The sequence below is a fragment of the Coloeus monedula genome, assembly GCF_965178545.1.
Source record: "Coloeus monedula genome assembly, chromosome: 6".
Classification (NCBI taxonomy): Eukaryota; Metazoa; Chordata; class Aves; order Passeriformes; family Corvidae; genus Coloeus; species Coloeus monedula.
Window position 1 is genome coordinate 37,649,522 of NC_138786.1, and position 23,933 is coordinate 37,673,454.

The 23,933-nt window shown below is 37.0% G+C and overlaps 1 protein-coding gene across 10 annotated transcripts in view; it reads left to right on the forward strand.

Annotated features, from left to right (window-relative positions):
- The window catches only part of NUBPL (NUBP iron-sulfur cluster assembly factor, mitochondrial), an 84,245-nt gene that overhangs the window by 21,720 nt on the left and 38,592 nt on the right, over positions 1–23,933 (forward strand). For 7 of the 10 annotated variants that reach the window (XR_014226480.1, XM_082283265.1, XM_082283267.1 and 4 more), the window contains 2 exons: positions 9,477–9,516; positions 9,607–9,697. The exons of 1 other annotated variant lie outside the window; for it this stretch is intronic. Coding sequence is in view for 8 of the 9 variants with exons in the window: in XM_082283265.1 (XP_082139391.1) it covers positions 9,477–9,516; positions 9,607–9,697 (131 nt within the window). In the remaining variant the exon portion in view is untranslated. Of the gene's footprint in view, positions 1–9,476; positions 9,517–9,606; positions 9,698–16,258; positions 16,362–23,933 lie in introns of those variants that run through there. 2 more of the 10 variants (XM_082283272.1, XM_082283273.1) reach the window with 2 other exon arrangements.

Consider the following 23,933-nt stretch of genomic DNA (forward strand, 5'->3'; position numbering starts at 1 on the left):
TTTTCCTTTCAAATCTGCCATTTAAACTAGATGGCAGACAGTAAAAACTATTACGTTGCCAAAAAAAATTGCCATTTCCCCAGATAAATAAAGTCTCTTTATTTAGTTTCATTATTAAGGTTTTGGTGGGTAAATCTTTATGACAGGTGACTGCACTCTTAGTATTTCAAAACTTTGTTGCCATTTTATGATAGCTTCAGTGTCTTCAGTTTCCTTATAAAATTGTATATTCAAAAGATCAGTAGTTGGCATCTGTTATCACAATTTAGAATAAAATGTAATTTCTTAGAGAAAGTTAACGGTGTTTGTGGCTGTCCCACTGAGTCTAATAAAATTGGAGGAACTATAGAAATGGATGCTCGAATTTTTTCGCTGGGATACATTTACGTATCTAAAGACTGTGATAGCAGACTCCCAGAACGTGAAAATTTAAAATAAATTGTTTAAAGATGTCTGCTGGAATAGGATTGATTAAGGGATTGTGGTGCATTCATTTGAGGGTTATAAATATAAAATTTGGAGTGGAATAGTGAAATAGAAAAAATGTTAGGTAGGTAGCATAGTTATTTTGGTAACTATGAAGAAATTTCTTGATCTTTGCTAAGGAGTTGGAGATAAGGCTTGTAGTCTCCAAGCTGTCTTTATCATGCTTTATCAGTGGAACTGTGTCATGATTAATTTAAAAAAAACCTAAATTTGATTCTTTAAAAAAAAAGTATTTGCTACTGGCACTAGCTCTTGATTGATGAGCAAGTGATTTTTAGATTGTGTATAATCTAATGATATGTTTTATTGATTCTGTTTTGAAAGTAGCCTAAACTGAAACTTGTGTTTTACTTTTGGTGATGTCTTACACCAGTTTATCTGGATGGTGGAAGTACACTAGTCCCATGTGCCTTACATGTGACAAAATAATAATTGAGAATGTTGTAATTAATTGTGGTTTATATTTTGGAGGCTTTTTCAAATGTGATGAAGTAGTTGAAAATGAGAAGACTACTAAAGTGTTTATTAATATTTTATTCTGGACCTTGACTATTGCCCTCAAACCTGTAACAATAAACCTCAAGCTGGATTAGTTCAGCTACTGTTGAGTTCACTTGTAAAAAAAACTGAAGACCTTGGAAGAGAAAGGAGATGGAGGATACCCAATTCTGCAAGGAATTATTTATAGGCATACAGTTGTTAGCTGATGTTGAAAAAGAAAAAATCTCTAGGGAATTAATTTATTAAAATTTTATTCTTCATTATACATAAATTCATACAATTAAAGAAAGTGTAAGATGAGAAATGTAGTGCGTAGTAATTAAGGCCTCTTACTGAGAGCAGTCGTTTTGGATAAATGGCAGATGAAATTTTACCAAATGCCTCCAATATAAATTACTGAAACACTGTAACCTGAAATAATACATTTGAAGTACTTGAAGGCAGATTTGTATTACTCTTCATGTTGTTAATCCTGCAGTTCAGTAATTCTGAATTATTTGATTTGGATTGTGGCTAGCAGATACTCACTATATTATAAAGTTTACTCTCACAGATACAAATGTTTTTTTTGGTTCAACTGGTATAAAAGCTGGAATTAAATGGCAAAATGGCTTGTTATAGGAACATGATACTCTTCATTATACATACATAAACAAAAGAAATTAGTCATGCTTTTGTACACTGAACACATTTACCTTTTTGCTTATTTCAGAGGAATAAGCGCTTTCATTGCTCTTCTCTGCTAGAGGAAAAATTGAAGGACTGTAACTAATTCTGAATTTTCTCAATATTTTTACCTTGCTCTTTCACTTCCGTGGTTTTCTTTCTCTGTGGGCTTCTTGCTGTATTCTCTTTCCTTCTCTGTAGTACGATGAAGTGACTTTTCAGAATAGCGAGATGAAGCAGAATAGATTAAAAAATAGGAAAAAAAAGTGGTTTAATCCTTTCCCTATAGAGACCAGAGGCCAGAAGTGACAGTAAGTGTAAAAGCTAGCATCTTTTTCCTTTGGTTTAGTTGATGGTCCTGATCATGTATATACTGAGTGTGATGCCATATGGTGTGGGATATCCCTTTTGTAATTTGGGATTAGCTGTCCTGATTGTGTCCCTTCCCAGTTCCTTGTGCACTCCCAGCCTGCTTTGCTGGTGGGGTGGGGTGACAAGCAGAAAAGACATGGATTCGGTGGAAGCACTGCTTAGCAGTAACTAAAACATCCCTCTGCTATTAACAGTTTTCATCAGAAATCCAAGCCACAGCCCCATACCAGTTACTGTGAAAAAGAGTAACTCTATCTTAGCCAAAATCAGCACAATTACACATAATCGTTTGAACAATTTTTTTTTTCTCCCATGTCTTTTCACCTAAATTTCTTTTTTTTTTTTTTGGTTTTCTGGGGTCTCGATTACAGTATTGAACCCAAAAAGGCTGAATTGACACAAATGTATTGAGTTCTGTAGTTTTGCTTTGAAAGCAGTGAAAAGTCCCTAGTTAACTGGAATGTTTTTTGACTTTGGGTCTTGAATTAAAGCTGATGTGTGGTGAATGTCTGCCCGTTGGGTTGCTGCTGCACCCTGTTCTGCTCTGCTGTTGTCTGGCACACTGTTATGTGACTGACCAGGGCAGTCCCCCTGTCACAGCAGCACGTCATTGCTTCAGATGATGTGAGCTTTCCCAGAGGTTTTTGTGTGTCAGGACAGATGCCTTAAACTGCATGTTGGGTAAGTCTATTTCATTCCTTGTGGGTATAATGAACTAAAAGAACCTGCCCAAATTAGTCTAATAAGGCTTTTGATCCACTATACATAAGCTTTTTGGCTCCTTGGGGATCTGAGGGCATTTCAAAATGTGGGTTATTTTAGCAGTCGTAAGGAAGACATTTGTGATGGAAGGTAATGGCATGATGCTTAAAACCAGTCCTGTGTTTTAAACCTATTTTAGACCTAGCAAGTCAGTGGTGCTTTAAAATGTAACAAAAGTGTTACTAAATCACTGTGCTCTTTACTTGTGCCAGACTTGCTTTTGAAGTACAGTTTTCCAGCAAGCAATTAATTCTTTTGCTTTTAGGTAGGACTGATGAAGTCATATCTGCAAAACTGTTCTGTTAATGAAAAAGCTTTTACAGAGCTTTGTTTCCTCTGCAGTCTACCGGGAGGAAGAAAAGTGTAAAGCCTTTTCAGGTAATGGGACTGGTAGACCCTCTAAATAAGAGAACCAAATCTCTTGGGAAAAGTTGCATTTCATTATGCATATATTTCTTGAAATTGAATGGTGAGCATGGAATAATGCTCTTTAAGTCTCATTACTAGTTTGCTTTGGTTAAGTATTTGGGATGTCTTCATTGTTAGATAACACTATTAATGTGGGATGTAATGGGCAATCACAGCCTTCCTTGTGTGGAGCTCTTCAAGCTTAAAATACAAATTGTAGTATTTCTGGGGCAACCCTGCAAGTAAACTTAAAACACAGTGTTAAATCAAGCCTGAAGTCTCAGTCTGTCAATTGCCACAGAATATCGTAGGCTCCTGACACAAGCACTTAAAACATTGATTACAGTTAAAGCAAGGATTTCAAATTTGTGACTTTGACTGACCTTTTGGTGACAGCATCCTTTACCCTCTGACATAGATTGGTGTCACTGTTTTATTTCAAGGTACTCTGGGGCCCTGTTGTTATTCATTCCCCTCCCCTCTGTGGCATTTCTTTACCATTCTGTGGGTGGAATTCACTTGCCTTTGCTTAGGAAACCAGTACTACTTTAAACATGCTGGAGCATGATGTCTGGCATCTAGCTGCTCCTTCAGAAGGTATGTCTCTCCCTAAGCCCTCTGTCAAATCTGCTAGCCTTCTACAAATCTCAGCTCTTTAAGGCATCCAGAGTGGCAGGACACATCTATATTTACACAAGTAAAGCCCAACCTTTTTTTTTATTCTTTCTGTCCAACATCTCCTCCCATTCCCTCTTCCCTCCTCCTTTCTCCTCCCCATTTTTCGTTCCCTCCCCTTCCTGTTATTGGAAAGCCTAAATAGTCTGAAGTCTTTGAGTCCTTGACTGAAACCTCACTCCTCCCATTACATAATGTTGACCTTGGGAGGTGACTTTCCAATTAAACAGCAAGTAAGTGCCTTATACTTGTACATAGTGGTAGCCATCTGAGAATGACTATTTTCTGTGATTAACAGAAGATGCTATGTAAGATGGAGATCTGACTTAGACTGTGATAGAGTATCCTTTAGTCACTGGCAGCATGAAATTGTACACAATTAAAATCCAGATAATGCAAAAGTTTTTGAGATCTTATAAGTGACCATGCTTAAAATCTGTTGCAGGCTTGTCTGTATGTATGGCACATTAGTTAAGTTCATGTCAGATAATCTTGTTTAATGTACCAGAATCCACAGACTGTTCTGCAGTGTCTCTCTCTGACTAGTGTGGTGGCTGTGTAATTCGTTGTGCCAGACATCACCTGTGTTTCAGGCAGTGAATTGTCACTGAGATGTGAGGAGGTGGTCAATACCAATTTCTCATGTAAACCTCAGCTCATGATGAGCTGTGCAAACAGCAGCAGAACCCGTAGCTTTTGTATAAACTGTGAATAAGTATCAGCTTGTTCAAATTGTGATAAACATATGCAGAGGAGTTACAGTATGGGTTTTATTAGAATAAGATACTCTGATAGATTAGGAAATACTTAAACTTACGAGCAATTCAGAAATATGCTTTTAAACCTGCTGTGTTGAATGCTAAAGTAGTATTCAGAGACTTATGTTTTATGGGCAATATGTAGTGTAACTTTATATGCCTTTTCTGTTGTATGCCATTTTGTGTCCCTCAGTTTGCTTTTTGAAGTTTAAATTCTTGTCAAATGTACTTGGGAGTTTCAAAGGAAAATATGTAACTTCAGCAACATGCCTAAACTGTTGAGATCTCCTAGTTGTTTATCAGCTGTGCATTACGTGCTTTCCAATACTGGAAATGCTCTAAGTAGAGTCATGGCTCTGGAGTCAGAGTATCTGACCTTGGGGAACACAACTCAGGTCTCCAAATCCGCAGGGTTCTTGTATAACCTTGATTCTATCATCTGTAAGTGTCCAGTAATTTCCCACCTTAGAAGCATGTTGTTAGGTGGAAATGTTCATTTTAGGTGCACAGGTGTTACAGGAACAGGGTTTGTATAAAAAGAATCAGGAAACAGTCGCATTCAGAGTGTAGCCCAGAGCGTGCAGTTGTGTCTGTGGTGGCAAAACTTCTGTGTTGGTAGTGTCTTTGGAAACATTTGGGAATGTGCATGTAAAGGTCAGTAGAATGTATTTAACTGGAAAATAGTACAAGTGTACTACTTTTTCATAGCTTTGGCTATTGACACTAGAACAACTTAAAAGCCTCACTTTCCTGCTCAAGGACAAAAATCCAGTTAGGACAGGCAGGTGACTTTGAATATTAAGGTTTATTGAAGACAAGGATTAAATAAAGTAATTATTAGAAATCTCTGATCTTCCATTATAGCGGCAGGTTCCAGAAATATCTGAGTAAAATAGGAAATCTACAACAGGGAGAAAAATCTGCACTTCTAATGTTCTCCTGTCATGTTTGGATATTTTTTTGGTCTTTGAAATGGCAAAAAATCTCCGTTTTTCTCCTTAGTTCAGACACTTGAAAACTCAGAGCAACTCTTCTGCATTTGTGCTTGCTGGGCCAGTGAGTTCAAAATACATTTTCTAGGACGTTGCATGATCCACTACATTAATATTTAATAATTGCAAGCTACCTTTCCTTTTCTTAAACAGTATAATGCCTTCTAAGGAGGTGTAGTATAACATCACAATCTTCTGGAATAATGGTCTTGACTTACGTGGTGGGGTAGGACCGAATGTAAGCTTTTGCTTGCACTAAAGTATTGCGCAACAGACGGCTTCCAAAAACTAAGCCAAGAGTTGGAATGGCTCCTTGTGGCTTAACCCTGGGCTCCATCACGTGTAACTGTTATTTGGGAAGAGAAACATCGCAATGCTGAATGTGCTTCTGTTTCTTTTTTCTCTTCCCAGCTTTATATGTGGAGCATGATGTCATATAGTATGGGGTATCCCTTTGGTCACTTGCGGTCTTATGTTCAGGCTGTGTCCCCTCCCAGTTTCTTGTGTACCTCCAGCCTGCTTCCTGGTAGGGTGGTGTGAGAAGCAGAAAAGTTTTTGACACTGTTTTCATCACAAATCCAAAACATATCACCATGCAACCTACTGTGAAGAAATGTAGCTGTATCCCAGCCAAAACTATATATATATATATATATATACACACACACACATATACATGTAGTTCTGTACATACTTTCAGTGCTGTACTATCCCCAGCCATCATTGAACAGCTATGTCAGTCTTTTTCTCTAAAAAGTGAAGTAACTCAAGTTACCTCGTTAGGATAGTCTGTCTGCAAGGCTTGATTTGTTTGGGGAGAAAAAGCTTAGTAAAAAATAATTACAAAATGCATCTTCATTGATGTAATGAAGATCCATCTTCATTACATCAGTGTTATTCTTCCCCATGTGAGTAACAATTCAACCTTCAGACCAGTCCCAGAACTCTTTTACAGCAATCTGCTATAATGCTGTCATGAATTTGCACGTCTGCCTTTTCTAGTGTATTCTATCCTAAAAGATAGACAGCTTCTACTTGTATTCTATCAGAAAAGGCATTTGCTGACATGTCATTGGTGATACGTTGATCTTACTGATCTGATTTTGTATGTTCAGAGAAAACACAGCAGTCTTGAACTTAGGGCCATTAAGCCTACTGGAAAATTGCAAACTAGGCTATTTATCTCTTGGCATAGGCGGCATGGTATTGCTGTGTGTCGTGATTTTAAGAAATCTGTTCTGTTGTGTGTTGAATTTTTGGAGCTGTATGGTAGGCTTCTGATAACAGAAAAGCATACTCTAAGAGCAATGGGAATTAGAGATGTTACTGAGATCTCATTAAGCGAAATCTTCTTTACATGTTATGTTTTAGAATATCTTCATGAGACCCAGGGCGAAAGAGAAGGAAGGCCTGTTGCTTTTGATGAGACAAGGGTGATTACCAAAGCCCACTGAAGCACTAGATTTGAGATTAGTTTTAAGAATGATTTTTAGCAGTAGGCAAACAGTGGGGAGCTCTGCAGTATTTTGTATTACTTTGAAAATATGCAGAACATTATGGCCTGAACATACAGCAAGTTGTGAATTGTTCCTGTGCATTGTATAAATTTGATTAAATCTTGCTGCTCAGAGCAGTATATAGTCCTTGCTGTTAACCAAAGAAAATAAGATGCAGTTTTCATAAGGAAACTCTGCTGTTGAGAAATAAGCAGTGCATATATTCTAAAAACAGAGGCCCCTTTGGCTGCTCTGTAGGTCAGTGTTTATCTAATCACAGCAACTCTCCTATTTTACAAAGGAGAGGGATTTATCAGAAGGTGTGTGAGCTTAGTCTGTGTGCCTGGTGTCTATGCGGAAGAAATTGTCCTTGCAGGTAGTGGATGTTGAGATGTTAGCCTCTGGGTATTTGACTGGCATAGTGAAGAGCAGTTGAATGGAACTGAGAAGTGGCTTAGTATTTTGGTGAACTTCCCAGAATCATACATCTTTTCCATTCATGTTACTCTTCAGTTCCTGGGCCTCATGATTACCAGTCAAAACTCGGCCTCCCTGTTTTGTTTTGTCTTAAAATTGTCCCTATTTTGTGATAAAAAATGAAGGAAACCTTGATTCTGCAGTGATACACACTGTTGCAAATACTTTTTTCCTATTTCTTTTTTTTAACCCCTCTCTTAGGTAAATATGTGGTAATTTCAATACTTTTAACAGTATTATAACTTGTGGTGGTGTATGTGTTGTTTATCAAGACACCGAAACAGTGCCTAGAGATGGCTCTAGGCTGAAGTTCCAATGTCATCAACCTTTTCATAACTGTCTTACTGCGGGGGCAGAAGTAAGACCGTGATTCCTAGAAATGTGGTTAAGACAGTACAGTGCCATCAAAATAAGCCGTGACTAAACACTGAGGAGCTGCATGAGTGAAGGAGAGCTCTATGCACTGGTACAGTGTATCAGTCCAAGCCAATCTCTTTTTCAGTGATAGTTCCTTACTCATTCCTGAGTGCAGTAGTCATACAAGTGATTTGTTTATCTTCCTGTTTTGTTCTTTTTGATTTGTAAACCAAAACATCCAATCTATTCTCCACCATGTTTCTATAAAATTACATGGCTTGAATGCTCACTTACTTGATTGCTTGAAAGCTTTCATCTGTAGAGTTTAGCTGTTTAATTTGTATGTTCTTGGTTGTTACTTTGAATTTGGAGTTCAGCTTTGAATGCACTGTTTTTATTTTACGTTGTTTTTATTTTACTCTCTATATGTATTTACTTTGGGTGCATCAAGGATTTTGGTCAAAATCAGTATTGTAGTATATTTTATACTGGTTAAAGTATTCTTCCTATTTTGTGCTGGTTCCTGCCTGTGCATACTCTTCCAAGACATCAGCTAGACCAAATAAAATTCCATTCATTCTTTTTTGTGTGTGTGTCTGCCATTTTGAGATAAGGTGTGGATTTAGATGGTAGAAACCACAAAGAAGAGTTTTGGCTTTTGCAAGATTTTGTTTGAATGCACTCTTTTGTATTGTTTTGTTTGCTTTCTGCTTGCATGCCCCTTTACCAGAACAATGACAATATTCTCTCCCTGCTTTTTATTCTTGGCACTGGAGAGCATAGGAATAAGAAGCATGGCAAGGACATTACCTCTGCAATTTTCAGATAAGCATCTTTTGTTCCTACAGAAATTGTGTAAGTCCTGCGGACTTCTATCAGCCTGAAGAAGTCTGGGACTAATTGCCTGGAGCTGTTGACAGTGTGTAGTTTAGGGGTGGCTTTCTTTGGTATCTTTACTCTGGGGTTTCCATAGCAGATTTAACAGGAGACAAATTCCCCAAAACTCTGGTATGTTAATGGGAATACTCTTCTGATTAATGAGATTAGTGAATAGGATAGATGTAAAAAAAAAAGAATTAAAATCCCACCATGTTGTATGACTTTGGTTTTGTTCTGATATAAATGACTCAGCTTTTAGTGATTCCTGATAGAGAATTTATGCCTTCCACCATGAGGATTTCATAAAAATGGATTGATTCTGGCAGCACAAAGTGACATTATATTATGGACAAATACACTGTTATTCTGGCAAATGATGAATGGTATTATTAAAATGTAACAATCTAAGAAAAAGTGGAGTCAGATTCTTGGGCAGAATAGGTAAATGCATATAATACATATATACATACCTACATTTATACATATTATGAAGGGATGAGGGGGGAAAAATAAACTACTGTTTAAAGAGAGAGGGAAAACTGCTGTTAAAAGATAAAATGTGTATGCATATTTCTTAAAAAAACCCTGAAATACCCTAAAACCATCTCCCCTCTAAAAAAACCCCCCTTGTTCGCTTTTGTTTTTAGAAAAACTAATGAGGCCCCTTAAGAACTATGGAATCGCATGGTGAGCATATGTTTTAATTTAAATCAAGCTTCTTTTCAGATGTACTTGGAATTGTGCTGTAAAGCTCAGGTTTTTGCTTTGTTGTTTCAGCATGTCTATGGGTTTCTTGATAGAAGAGACTGCCCCGGTTGTGTGGAGAGGGCTCATGGTAATGTCAGCTGTTGAAAAATTGTTGAGACAGGTAAGGCTTAGTTATGTATTTCTGCTTCAAAGTAATCAGTTATTTTAAAATGTGTTTAAGTGATACCTGAGTGTCCGTGACATTATTTCCTATGTTAGTGCTGAGCATTTTTGTGTCTTGGTCTTCTTAAATTTGGGTAAGGGGAAACACTGGTATTTTTGTGTTTACCTAAACCCCTCAAACAGTGCTGTTGTTCCATGCCTTTGATGAGTGAATTACCCCAGTTTGCCTTCCTTCTCATTCCTTTTCAGGTTTCTTTATGCAGTTGTTAAAAAAAAAAGGCATTTTGAAGTTGCCTAAGGTTTTGAATGTATAGGTATCTATGCATATCTACAGCTGTATTCCCTTATGTGCTTGTTAATTCACCAGCACTAAGAATTCTTGAATGGCATTTGATGTGTGACAGGTACAGGAAAATCATTAGCTACAATCTCTGTGTAATGCAGATAGATTGTTAGTTAGTAAGTTTTTTGGTATGTAGAAGCAGGGTGACTTCTTTATTCTCTGACAGATTTTTTGTTTCTTTTATTGTGAAGTGCTAATGAGACAAACTGCTGAAAAAAAGCATTAAGGTTGCATGTTTAGACTTTGAAGTGACCCAGATTGTTCACAGCTGACATCCACTCTTGGGATCTACTGTATACAGCCTGGAGGACGCAAGGTTTCTGTGTGTCTTCTTTAAATGCCTCCAAATACTGTGCTCCTTTAATGACTGAAAAGAATAATTTTTTCCAGCCTTTTCAGCCTCTTTCCATTTTTACTGAGTTCTCCTCTAACATGGATTTTAGAATAGTGGCACTTACTGCTCTGGTCACAAAAGCCATGTGTCTGCCAAAATTTTAGGAAGAACATCTTTGTCTAGAATTGACCTTTAAAAGTAAGGGGTATCCATGCCAGTAGCTGTAGAGATTGTTCTGACCTCTTTGTGTGCTGTGTTGCGCTTCCCTGGCTCACAAAACTAGAATGTAAGACCTTGAAGGTAGAACTAAAGTTAGGACCTGCTGTATTGACATACTCTTCCCTGGGAGCCTGAAAGCTGGCAGGCACTGCAGTGCTGTTCCTCAGTCAGTAGTATCCCCAGATGAGAAGCATGTGCCAGCATCCTTGTGGAGGGTGTGGGTGATGCTGTGTAATGAGCTCGTTGCTCCCTAGCAACCACTGCAGTTACATGCTGGCCAGCTGTGATGTGGGAATGAGACAAGTCCAGTAATGCTCAGGGCATCACTGATTTCCCTGGCAGTGAAACCTAAGTTGTGAAAGAGGAAGGCTTTATGGCTAAATTTCTTCTGCCCACATGCATTTAGCTTCTGCATGATAACCAGGATAGTTTTAAATCTGAGCTGGAAAAAGTTCTTTCTTTGAAGAGAAGCTCACAGATCACAGGGAAAACCAGCGGGTCTATCTGATGTACAGGTGGCTTTAAGAAAGGGAAGAATGCATTTTCCAGACTGAGACATGCTATTTTGTTTTTAAAAGCTGTAATCTCCCTTCTGCAGTTACCAGTCAGTATCAAGAACGGGTAGGACCAGTAGTTTAATGACCTTGGACACCTAAACAAGAGAGAACTGCAGCATGTGATGATGCTTTTAAAGATACTATCATTCTATTTTATATTAGAAATAGTTGTGTGATCTCTTGGGGACTTGAAAAATTTTTCTTGTTTTATCTTTATCAACATGTTCTGGTTGGTCTTAGGTATTACCTTTTGTTTAACAGGATAAAGTTGCTTCCAAGAGTAAAATACTTCTGCTTGTATTTAACTTTTTAAAACCATATTCTTAAGAAATAGCTTATCTCATTAGCTGCATAGAAACCATTTAAATTAGCTCTCTAATCTAGATTTGTAGTATAATATAAGTGTAAGGAGTCCCTGTGCATTCAGACGAGCTGATAAAATACTGAGTTCTTAAAATAATTAACTCAGCCTGATAGAAAACATAGATGTTCCCAGAATTTTGCATTAAAAACACTGGCGGTATTTCAGATTTGTGTTTACTGTTAGATGGTGGACAGGTTTTTTATTTGTTTAATAGCATCAAGACTATGCAATTACTCTGTGAATAATTTTGGATGTCTGTTTCTTTTTTCTGTATGAACAAATCTGTTTTCCAGATTTTATCATGCTTCAGATACTGCAGTAAAGCATTTGAAGTGCTTGGTTTCCAAATTCTGTAATGGGAACTTGTTGACTCATAAATGTCTGTGACTGTAATGAGTGTTTAAATGCTTCTCTTACCCTTGGAACTTTTTAAAATTTATGAAATTCTTACTTTGGAAAATATATTTGTTAAATATATACATAATGCTTTTTGTATATACTTATTGTGTGTGATCTCACAATACAGGTTTCTTGAATAGTGTCAGACTGGTAGATAACAGGGAATAATAGTGAAGCCCAAAGTAGTGCTTGGTGTTTTTCTGGGAATGCATTATCTCATGAGCAAGCATGGTTTTCTGCAACACATCATATTATTCTCCTTTAGCAGATTTGGAAGGAAATGTGCCTTATAATACAAAACAGAGTAAACAGTTTAGTATACTATATTACTTACATTACCTGTATATTGATGTATGTGTATCAAATTAGTATATAAATGAAAATATATAGCATATTGATTCTATAACAAAAGAATTGTTCAGTAGAAAAGAAGGAAAGCGATGATTTTAAGCTATTGAAAGAACAAGTAATACGGAAGGAAATTATTTTTCACCTGTAGTTAAAGTGAATTGCAAACAGTAATGGAACATTTGATCTTTATAAACATATTCATAACTCTTTCAGTTAAATATATCTCTAGTTTATATGTCTTGAAATTGCCCAACATTTTGTTGTGGCTGAGAAGTAACTTCTTTGTTAACATAATTAGATGTACTGTAGGCCCATTTATACTTCAGGGTGATCTGTCACTTGTCTGGGTTTTAATTTTTATTTCCGTGTCACAGTTATCTTCATATAAAAAGTCTTTCACATCTGTTAACACTTCTTTTGAATCTTGCTTGCCTGTAGGTAAGATAGAAGAGATTTTTTTTTTTTTTTAATTTAAGCTTTAAAAGATAGTTCTTTTCTCTAAAGGTATAATTGAAGTCCAGGTAAGGAAGCTTTAATAGCTCTCCAGTGTCATCCATAGCACTGGGCTTTTTCTATGCAGTTTTCACTTCACATACACTTCAGAAGCTGCCTACTTTTTTGCCTGGTCCCATTTACTTTGTTCCTTTACTCTGCGTATCTTGACTCAGTGTGGTGGTATTTGGTTTAGATTAAACAAGCTACCTCAAAGTGCATCATCTTGCTGTATTTGTTGTGGGAGTGACTTACATTAACCTTTAGGCTAAGCACAGTAAAGGTACAATTTTTTTTTTGAGAGTCACCTAAAGCCTGTGCTTGAACAGTAATGTGTCTGAAAAGCTGTTGAAATAAGTATCAAGTAAGCAGCTAAGAACCTTAGACATACAAAGATTATGAAAAAACAAGACAAGGCAAGCAAAATTTGCTCTCTGATTTAAACTGCTTTTTTAACAGGGATTTCAAATAGTCATTACCACTGTCCCGTACAGTCTTTATGGTAAGTTTTCTAGCACATTCTCTTTTCTGTCTTAGGACACCTTGACAGTTGAGTGGCAAAGGAACAATTAGAAGGGTGCAGATACAAACCTGCTGTATTGTCTTGGAATATGTTGTGGCAATTATTCTGCCAAAAGGCTCTGAGAAAGGAAGTGGCATTGTGCTGACTGCCAGTTTAGTATCTGCTATAGTCATAGAAGCAATACAAATGGAGGGGGTTTCCTGTTTAGGGAATAATCAGCAAAGCTTTTAGTATTAAAGGTAGCAACTGTTTGTTGTACTGATCTTGAACTCTGTCTTATTCTATGTGTGTTACCTAGGTGAACTATCAGCAGAGAAGGAAAAAATTCAATATTCTGCACACAAGTCTGCTTCTCATTTAAAAAAATCAAATCAAAATGAGACTACAGATAAAATGCAAGTGCGTATTTTAGTATGTAATATTCTTGTATCTTTGTCATCTCAGTAGATGAAGTTATATCACTACTGGAAGGAAGCAAGCGTTGCCTACACAACATGGGTTATAGATACCAGCAGTTCTGTTTTGTGTGAACAGTCCCATTGAAACTAGCCCAGAAATCTGCTCTTTTTTCAAGGCATAAATCTCAGGTTGATTAACACCCTTAATAGGATTTCTTACCCTGACATGACATTTTAACCTATGTTTCTGCAGGCTAGTCTGGTCTTAAGAGGCAGGACTTCTGTATTTCGTCCTTATCATAGTTTGCAAGAGTATCCAGAATATTTTGTGCATTGACAGCGTCTTTGGTATATTATGGCTATAATGTAGAGAGCCTCAGTGCTGCTAAGTATTTGTGAATCCAAAAGGTTCCTTTAATGTACTTGATAAGGATGAGCCCATTTTCCCAGAATGGTGATGAAGTTTTTCCTGGAATGGCTTAATTCTAATGAGTCCCTAAAATGCTCTTATTATCATTGAATTGTAATTCCTCCATCTCTTTCTTCCTGCTTATTTTAGTGCCACTTTAGCCTCTGTTTTAGTCAAGGTATGTATTGAAAGAAAATTAAAATAAAACAAAGTTTTACTGGGAAAGATATAATTAGAAAGGAAGAATACAGGAAGAATGCAGGCAAATTAGCAGAAAGCAAATTAAATAAAACTTCCAGTGCAGAGCCACTGCACATCAGCAAAAGGAAATGGAGCCTTGCACTTTGATACTTGGACAGGCTTTACCTTGTAAATTCATGTTGTAAACCATAAATTAAGGAGAAGACGGATCAAAGTTACTTATTAGCTAACCCGGAGTTGAATCGGGCTGTAGTCTAAAGATTCAGCCTTATCCTTTAAAAAATTTGAACTCAGTTTGTGATTACTTAATCTGTACATAATTTCGAAAATTTGGCTAGCAATGAGGACTGTGTGTGCTACTTTCTTTCAAAACCAGCACCTGCCAGAGGTAGTGATGGTAGTAATTATATGGTGGAGTGTGTGAATGTATGTATATGTACTTTGACTTTTTTTGTAGCATAATTCTCTAATGCTCAGATGTCATACATAGGTAGTTGCAGCGTATGTATTGTTGTCACTGTGAAGAAAATTAACTCTGCTGCAGCCAGAACCAGCACACATATGTTATAGGGAATAGGGAAGATATAGACAGATGGATAAATAGTCTTTAAAATATTGAGCAGACTATGGGTTGTGAGATCTGGATTATTTCAAGAGCCTATATGAGACAGCTGCCATAAAAGCAACAGTTGTGTGAATAGAACAGTAAAAATTCATGCTTAAAGATTTGGGATTAAGGTAACTTGGAAACAGAAGTAGTATTTAATTTTTGGAAAGCAAATATTATGGAGGCTATTTTGTTTTGGGTTTCTGATCAGTCTGAAGTGACTCATCTCTATAGAAATTATAGATACTCAGTACTATTTGTGTTTGAGTGACATTACTTAATAGATGCAGTTGCTACTGTTTGAGAAGTGTGTATGTAGTTACTGCCATCCTTTCTACCATTTTCGTTGGAGAGGTTGCAGGTATAGATTGGGGCCAGAATTTCTTTAAATGTGGTTTATTTAGCTATATGTTAATGCTGCACTTGAGAAAGCAAAAATGGATAAGGTATTGAGAGCAAATATATTTATACCTGGTAAAATAGCTCCCATGCTGTCATTGGCTGTTTTACTGTGCACATTCTAGACAGAAGAATGTTCTCTATATGGTGTCTGTAGACAGCAGTCCAATCTTGTTTGGCATGTGTGTTCGTAACACTCTTGTGTTATATCTCATAAATTCTTCAGCCTGTAAATTTTCAGCTTTGCACTGCCTTATGTGTTTGTGTGTATAAATGCATTTCTTACAGACAGAACAATGGAAGAACTGGGGGAAAGCTTTCCACATTAGGAGGAGCAATGTGTATTTGATTTGAAGCAATAAACAACAAAAACATTGTCACTGAAGTAGTTAAGTACTACATGCCGAGCCATGTACCTGATTCGTTAGTATTGTTCACTAAGAGTTGTCCTTTGGCTTCTGTTTGTGTCCATGTATTGTCTTTTGCCTTATGTTCTTGGGACCATGGAAATTTCATTCTGTGTTTGTGCAGTATTCAGCACTGTAGTGAATTATCACTTTTTGTGAGAGATGCACAGACGTACAAAGACTAGTATTTACAGCTTCCAAATAAATATAAACATTTTTCTTTGATACTTTTTTATATTTATAAAACAAATTTATAAAACCTTTTCTCTTTTGAGCACAATACATTCTGTGTTTCTGCTTCTCAGTGTCTGTGCATATGAGTGACATATATCTATTAAGAATGCCTGAGATCATTGTAAATGTATCACAGGCATTCACCATGAGTAGTATTCTTAAGAACCTAAATCTCTTTTGCAGGTACATTCACAATTGCTTAGCTTTTGATGGTACCTGCTACCTTACCTGTATGTTCTCCAGCAAAGAGCCATCAAGGTGATACTGGGGCGTGAAGCATGTAATACGCAAAGACACTGAGGAACTGGGTTTGTTTTGAGACAGTTAAAGGGAGATATGAACTGCTGTCTTGAACTACCTAATGGATACATACAGAGAAGATGAAAGTAGATTATTTGTGGACATGCTCATTAACAGCACAAGAGGTAATGAGTGTACATTGCAATATATAGTAAGAAATGTGAGGGGGTGTTGGTGGTTTTTTTTTTATAGTTGAAACAATTGCATGTCAGAACAGGTTGCCAGGAGAGATTCTCAAAATTCTTTTTTGAAAGATATTAAGGACTCAGCTGGGCAGGAATCTGAGTAACCTGCTCTAAGTTGTTCCTGCATTGTGCAGACAGAGATCCCCGAGGTCCTTCAAACCTAAGCTGTTCTGTGAATCTGGGATTAGTTCTAAAATTGGCGTTCCACTACCTATTTGGCTATCGGTCTGTAACTCCATTAAAGGTCAGAGCAAAGAAAATGGTTCTGCCTATCACAGAAATCATTGGTTAGAGCATTCAGTCAAAACCTAAAGTGAGTGAAGGTGTCTCTCTAATGTGACTGCCTTAATCACAAAGTGAGGGAGTCATACAATTAAGTGTTGCAGTCAAATGAGCAAGTTTCAACATAATGACTGAGACCACCCTTTCCTCAGTAGCATTTCTGGTCTCTTTAGACTGTAAAGGTACTGAGGTGGTGACATAAAAGTCAAACCCAAATAAGCCTTATCTCTTGAATGAGCATCCTTAATATGAACCATGAAAAAAATAGAAGAAATAAATTTTTTGTTTCCCTATCATACCTCTTGTTTTTATAGAAGTACCTTGATCTAGGAGAGGTTTGAAGCACGCATTGATGTGCTCTCAGGCACCTAAGAATTGCATAGGGATGGCATAAAGAAGTTTTGCTGGAAACTTCTGGCAATTTTTTTGCATTAACTTTTTTTGCATAAACTTTAGTAGTTTACTGTCTAGGAGGCAAGCCTCTATGAAATTCAGACTAAGAGATCTGGCCATCTGGTCATTCTCTGTAGTGCATGGAGAAGCATACGTTGACTTTGATTGTTTGCTTGTTTAATCTTGCCATCAGGGTCAGCCCTGAGTAATTTAAAGTCTAATTGGACAAAGAAAAATTCAAAGATGGTAACAAAATTAATCTTAAAAAAACAAGTAGACTAAATCTTTTATGTCAAATTTTTTTAGATGAAAGGCAAGCAGGAATGAGTGCAGGAGTGGACCCTGGAGACGTGAATTGAAGGCTACTATGTTTTTAAGTGTTTTCTAAACAGGAATACTGGTGGTATTCATTTATAAGGAAAATTTCAAAATGTGGACTACAGAGAAACCTAATGCCACTCTTCTATTTTTTTTTCACTAGTAAAGGGGTCTTTTCTTTCTTTCTGGTTGCTGCAGGTTAGGTGCAAAAAGGGATGTTGGTATTCCTGCTCTGAATATTACAGTGCCTCAGCGGTTGGTGCCCTGCCTGCAGGAATGGAAATTTAAGCCAAAGCTTAGCTTGGAGCTACTGCATACCTGGGGTGGTGGGAATACATAACTTGTCGTTCCCAGTGGTACTATTTGAGGCATTATTTTCCCCTCCTGGATTTATCTCCATACTCTTTGGCAGTGTCTTAAGATAATAGGTAAAAACCTTGGATTTTAAGGATAGCAAAAAGTTGTCATCCTTTAGATCCATTTCTTAAACAAATTGGCAGAAAGTACCTCTTTTGCTGTGTTTTGTCACTTACGTGGTACATGTCGAAAATGAAATTATTATTAGGGTGGGCAAAAAAGTGTCTTACTACTACAAAATTAGTGAGACAGTATTGGTGGATGAGAGGGAGTAGTGAAATGGGATTTAGCTGAGAATGGCACATATTGGGTCAGGAGGAAGACAATAACAATTTAATGGCTCTGATTTTTTTTTGTAGCTATGTTTTAAGAGAATTCAAAGTATGCCCAGAATAGTAGTAGTGAATCAATGCTGGAAATTATTCTTACTGTAAATGTAAAGAGCAAGTGAAGAAGGAGCACTGCTGTGAAGCCAGATGATTTTTTTTTTTTGTGGACTTTATTTTTAACACTGTTTGGTTTAGGAAGGGGACTCTATCAAGAAATGAAGGCATTTAACTTGCATTATGGCACTAAATTTTCAAGACAGGAGAAGAGTGAGATGGTGCAATGGGAAATTTTAGCAAAAGGGGTAAGAAACATAAATAGCTCTTTGTTTCTCAAACTTTTGTAATCTTTTCATGTTCTAGTACAAATGTAAGAGTCTATGCACACTTGTTTATTTATCAACAGAAGATATGTACCAGAAATGTATATGCTTAGTGCAGATTAATACTGTTTTCCTCTATGTTCTGTGTTTTGGCAAATATCCATCCATCTTAGGATATTTGCTAATTTCAAAACTGACATGTGTTTCACAATATTCATGTGTTTATCCGATTTATCTCCAAGTAATTGAGGCAGATAGTCAGTAGCAGATATTTACAGTTTACATTTCATAGAACTAAACAAAGCTGCTCTATGTATATGCTTATATTATAAACTACAAAGACATGTTTATATTTGCAGTGCATAATTCTAAACTACAGTAGTCTTACTTACAGTGTCACTACAGTGAAAAATTTCCCAGCTTTTCCACAATTACAAAAATATTTCTTCTGTTTATTTCTTCTGTTTTGAGATGCCTCCGCCTGAGGTGGACATAGAGATGGTTAGTTCAGGCTAAAGTCTGCCACCTTATAGTTTTGGAAAAAGAAAAAAACCAGGTGAGGCATCATTGTTAATCAAAGAAATAAGAGCAGTTGCATCTTTAGGGAGTTGGAAAGCTTTTATTATTTTAATTTTTTGATCTAGAGTATGAGAATGAAGAGATCCAGACATTTAGTCCCTCAACATAAGATCATTGGTATTATGTATGTGTTCTATTTAGAAATGTCCTCTGCTACTGGAGGTATTTTGAAAAGAGAAACAACACTCAGTAATACTGACTGAACTGCCAGTGCTAAAACTGCACTAGGATATGCCACTAAGACTGCATCTACAGCTGGCAGATGGTAAACTATAACTGAATGCTTGTGAGATTTTTCTTAAGTCTTTAATAAGCTTTCTTTTAAATCAAGGAAGGTCAAGTTTCATTCCCTTGTTTTGTCACTGAAATTAAGGAACCTGTTTCAAGGGCGAGATAAGATGACCCATTCATACCTTACAAAAGAATTAGTAAAAATTCTTATACTCATTTTTTATTAAATATATTTTGCAAAAACTAAAGGATAAATAAACTAGTTTCTTCTCCTTCAGAACTGACTTAAATCAGTGGAAATCTCTACACTAATTTCTACACCATGCTTCAGCTGTGATGTTGGTGTTTAGAAAAGCCTGCTACAGGAATTTGTAGAATCATCATTAATTTGCTCATATGTTAATAATCACCTTGAAAGGTCCTGTCTGTCCTGAGAGAACTGCCTTAACCAGTCCCAATCAGTATGTACATATTTAAAGGAAATGATTGTACTTCCTGGAGATCAGAAGCTGAACGTTGGTACAGAGATGTACTGTAGCCAGAAGTGTGGGAGATGGCAGAAAGCTTTCTTTCCACTCCTCTGTCCCTCAGTTAGAGTACTTCTATTGTCACCCTTTGACTTGAGTGTTCCTGTATGTTTTGGGGTGGGTGTGACCGAACGAATATGGGCTTGATTCTTTTTTGTTTCTAGCTGAAGCTACAGAACCTGTTCTCTGGACTTTCTTCCCTTAATTAAGCAGGATCCATACAGCTCCCTGTTGCTTTATTGGCTCACATTAGCAGCTGATTTGAAAAGGGATTATAGTTGCTGAAAGCAATTGACAATCCTAGAAAGAAGTGTTAAGAAAACCAGAAAAACCCAAAAACATTAGCCAACACTTACGGCTGAACTGGAAGTATTTGTAGTAAATGTATTTTAAATGTCTTTAAGGATTAAAAAAAAAAGCCTAACAGTGTAGTGAGAATGTATTTACAGCAAACATTTCTTGGCCTGGTTCCTCAGCTGTCATAGTTATGACTGTGCAGTTATTGCTGCTGTGGGAACAGGCTGTGAGAGTGTTTTCTTTGCTCTGCTTCCAGTAGTCTCATCTCTTGTGCACATTACACAGGTATGCAAATGTCTCCTCTCCTTTGCATAAAACAAATGCAGAACATGCAACTGTTTTGCTGGATTTGTTGACTAGACAGGAAGAAATGGCAGAGAGTTCATGGTGTCTCAAAATGGCTGTGCTGGGGTTAGATTTTTTTTTTTACTCAAGGTTTTAAAGGAAAGTGTTCTGAGGTTTAAGATTTCTCTGCAGCAAAGTTCAGAACTTTGTGCCTAAATGGCATCCAGCATCATTCTTGGAAAGAGGTAGTGATTTAAGCATGATTTGAAGTGTTTGCTAAACAGGAATACTGGTGGTAAAGAAGCGAGGGAAAGAAGGCACTGCTTGTTTTCTTTCCTAAATGAAACTTCCATTATTTACGTAAACTTTTTCAAAAAAATAGGAGACACCTAATGCTACTCTTCTACTTTCTTTGTTTTCCTCCGCTAGTAAGAGGGTTTGTTCTTTGTTTCTAGCTGTTGTAGGTTAGATGCAGAAAGGGACATGGGCTGTGCTGTGCTGTGCTGAAGAGGCTGGTGTCCAGCCTGCAGGAATGAAAAGTTAAACCAAAGCTTCGCCTGGAGCCACTGCATACCTGGAGAATACATCACTTGTCATTCTCTGTGGTAGTTAGGGGTTACTTTGCCCTCCTGAAGGTACCTTCAGACTCTTTGGCAGTGCCTTAGAAGAATAGGTGATGTATCTTGGAGTGCTGAAGTTTAGAGCTTGGTGTGGAATAAGTGGAAATTAATGGTGTAAGTCAGTGGGAGTAGGTTTGCCAAGTGGAATTAAGTGGTACTGAAGATGTTGAATGAGAGGGCTATAAGGAAAAGCCTGTGGGCTGTCTCACTTTCTGTATCTGTCCTGGATTTCAGCACCTAAATGTAACCTTATGGACAGCTGTGTAGAGTGAAGATTTAAAGCCAAAACTGAGCATCTTCTGTTAAGCGCCAAGATCCTTCTTTCAGTTGAACTCCACAGGCTTATCCTCTGTTCATAATAAGAGCCTTGGAAGCCTGAACATGAGAGATGCAAGTTTGGTTACGTTACCAGTTTAGCATTTAGGGCTGTATTACCTGCTCACTCACCCAGGAGAGTGCCCTGCAATCACATACAGCAGTCATAACCCTCTGCTCTACAGCTAGAGATGCAAGATTCCTGAGGGCAGGACTAGACGCATGAAGGGGGAGCATGACCAGATCTGTGCAGGAAATTCAGTTAACCTGAAGCTTTAGCTTTCCAGGTGAATACCTCAGCTGGCCTTGTATAGGGTCATGGTTGTTTCTGTGGCCTTTGCATTCTTGCTTACATAGTTTTATCCAGGTAAATGCCACCTGCCTGGGAAATTAAAACTGACATCTTCCCATTCATAGATATGTTCTCTCATATGTCTAACTGTGATATTAAGCAGTTGCTATTACAAGAGCAGAACCACAGGCTTTGAGATTTTGGTTTTGGTTTGATTCTTTTCTTTTTTAATGGTCACGTGTGCTCAGCTTTGTGTTGTGTTCAGTGTTTCCAGTGGCATGTGCATTTAGAGAGTGCCTGCTAGACTGGGCTTGTAAGACTTGCTTTTTTTCTGCAAATGTGTGTGTAATTAATGGATCCCAAATGGGCTTCAGGTTGAAATTTTATGCTCAATGGAGATTTTTTATTTCCTTTCCTAAACAGTCGAGATCTTTGGTGGAATGTGTAGGTGGAGCTCAACAGAGCTGCTTTTTGAGCATGGGTTTTTTTCCCCATTTTTCAGCCTTTCTTTTTCATCTTTTTGATCAAAACAAAAGTGGAACCTTGCTACCTCTGAATATTGATTGAACTTTGACACACTGTTTAGCATTACACATTAATTTTACTTACTAAACAACTTTGAATGTAACTGTATAAACAGCTTTTAAAAATTAATATTGAATTAATATATGTTAAACTGATTGCACAGAGTTGTTTCTTTTCAATAATCCAGCTTGCATTCTGTCTGTTGGAAGCTGACAGATTGATCCTTCACTCAAACCATCCTCCCATATCTCTTTTGCTCCCAGAAAATAACTGCAGGTATCCAAGAATAGCAGCAGGTTTTGTACTAGTATTCTTTGTAGAAAGTGATTATTTCTCACATCCCAAGTGATTGACACAAACATAAAGTAATTGTGCTTAAGGTACCAGAGATTAGTGTCATGTGGCTTTTTTTTCCCCTCCCCCTCCCTAACAATGAAGAAGCTGCTTTTTTGTGCTATTTATGAAGCTGTAGAAGATGTTTCACTTCTTAGCGTGTTTTGCTCAGTAGTATCTTTTAAAAGAAAAATTATGTTCTCCTAGAAGAATGCTGCCTTTGGAATACAGTTCCTACTATGCAACTAAAGTGGACATTTAAAATTCTTTTTCTGCTAGATTTTTTATTCTGTATAAAAACCATTAAATAAGAACTGAAGCTAAAGAAAAAGCTAGGAAGTGAATGAAAATATGAAGATTCTCCATTGCTTGATGGTAATCACTGGATGTCCCTGAAACTCACAGTATCAGCACCTTCAGCAAATTATTTTAATTAGGTTTAGAATACAAGGAACACTTTTATTGTTGTAGATTCGTAACTGAGGACACTGGTGAATGCAGAAGCATGGTTCTGTGGGCACAGCAATTATTTTGGCTATCTATAATTGGTTCTTTCACAGATTATCTGTTGTCTGATTGATAGTAAATGCTCTTAGTACTCTAGGGATATGACATTCAGCACATCTTTAAATTGTGGCTGTGGTATGTGTGTGACTGCAAAATGTGTATTGTTTTAAAATTTGCTTTCATTTTTACATCTCGTCTGTGTCTTTAATGTCCTTTCTGTGTTCTGTTATTTGTAAGGACAATGTATATGCAATTTTTCTTGCTCCTTTCTGATGTAAAGGCAGTTTTTTTGACAGAACATATACCAACTTGCAATCGCAGTCCCATGGTCATGAATCTGCTCTGTTCACTCTCACATGTACCCTTCCTTACATTCTTTTCTCACACTCTCTCATATTCTTCAGTCTTCCTGAAGAGTTGAAAGGTTCTATATTTTGTGCAGCCTTATTGTAACTCTTGTTGGAAGTATTGATTGTTTTGCTTTGAGATAATTAAAGCAGACTCTCCACACTGGTTTTATTTGCAAGGGCTGAATTTTTTGAATTCTGTGACTGAGGAAGATGTATTTGTGAATTTAAGTACAGAAATTTTGGAAGACAAATTTTAATCCATATTTGTGAAAAACAGGTTGTTTAAAAAAAAGAAAACCAGCATTTTATTATTTAAAATTCATGTTTCAACTCAAGGTTAGTTACTTTAAACTCTCACCAGACAGAAAATTATGTTCTTTATTGAGATTTACTGTCTTTTGGCCTCTGTTCAGCCATCTACATCTAACTGATTCTATTTGAGTTTTTATGTTGCACTGTTTATGGTGATATTGGAGGGTTTTCTTCAGCAAAGTTTTAAGTTACTTGAATAACACCTATGATGTTACTTTCTTCGGTAATCCTTTTTTAGGTGGCTTTAGACTGGCCTCTGCAGAAGTTCCCTTTTCTGTACAAAAAAGCATTATACATTGTAGTTGAGAAAGAATTTTCTGACATTTTTAATCTAATGATT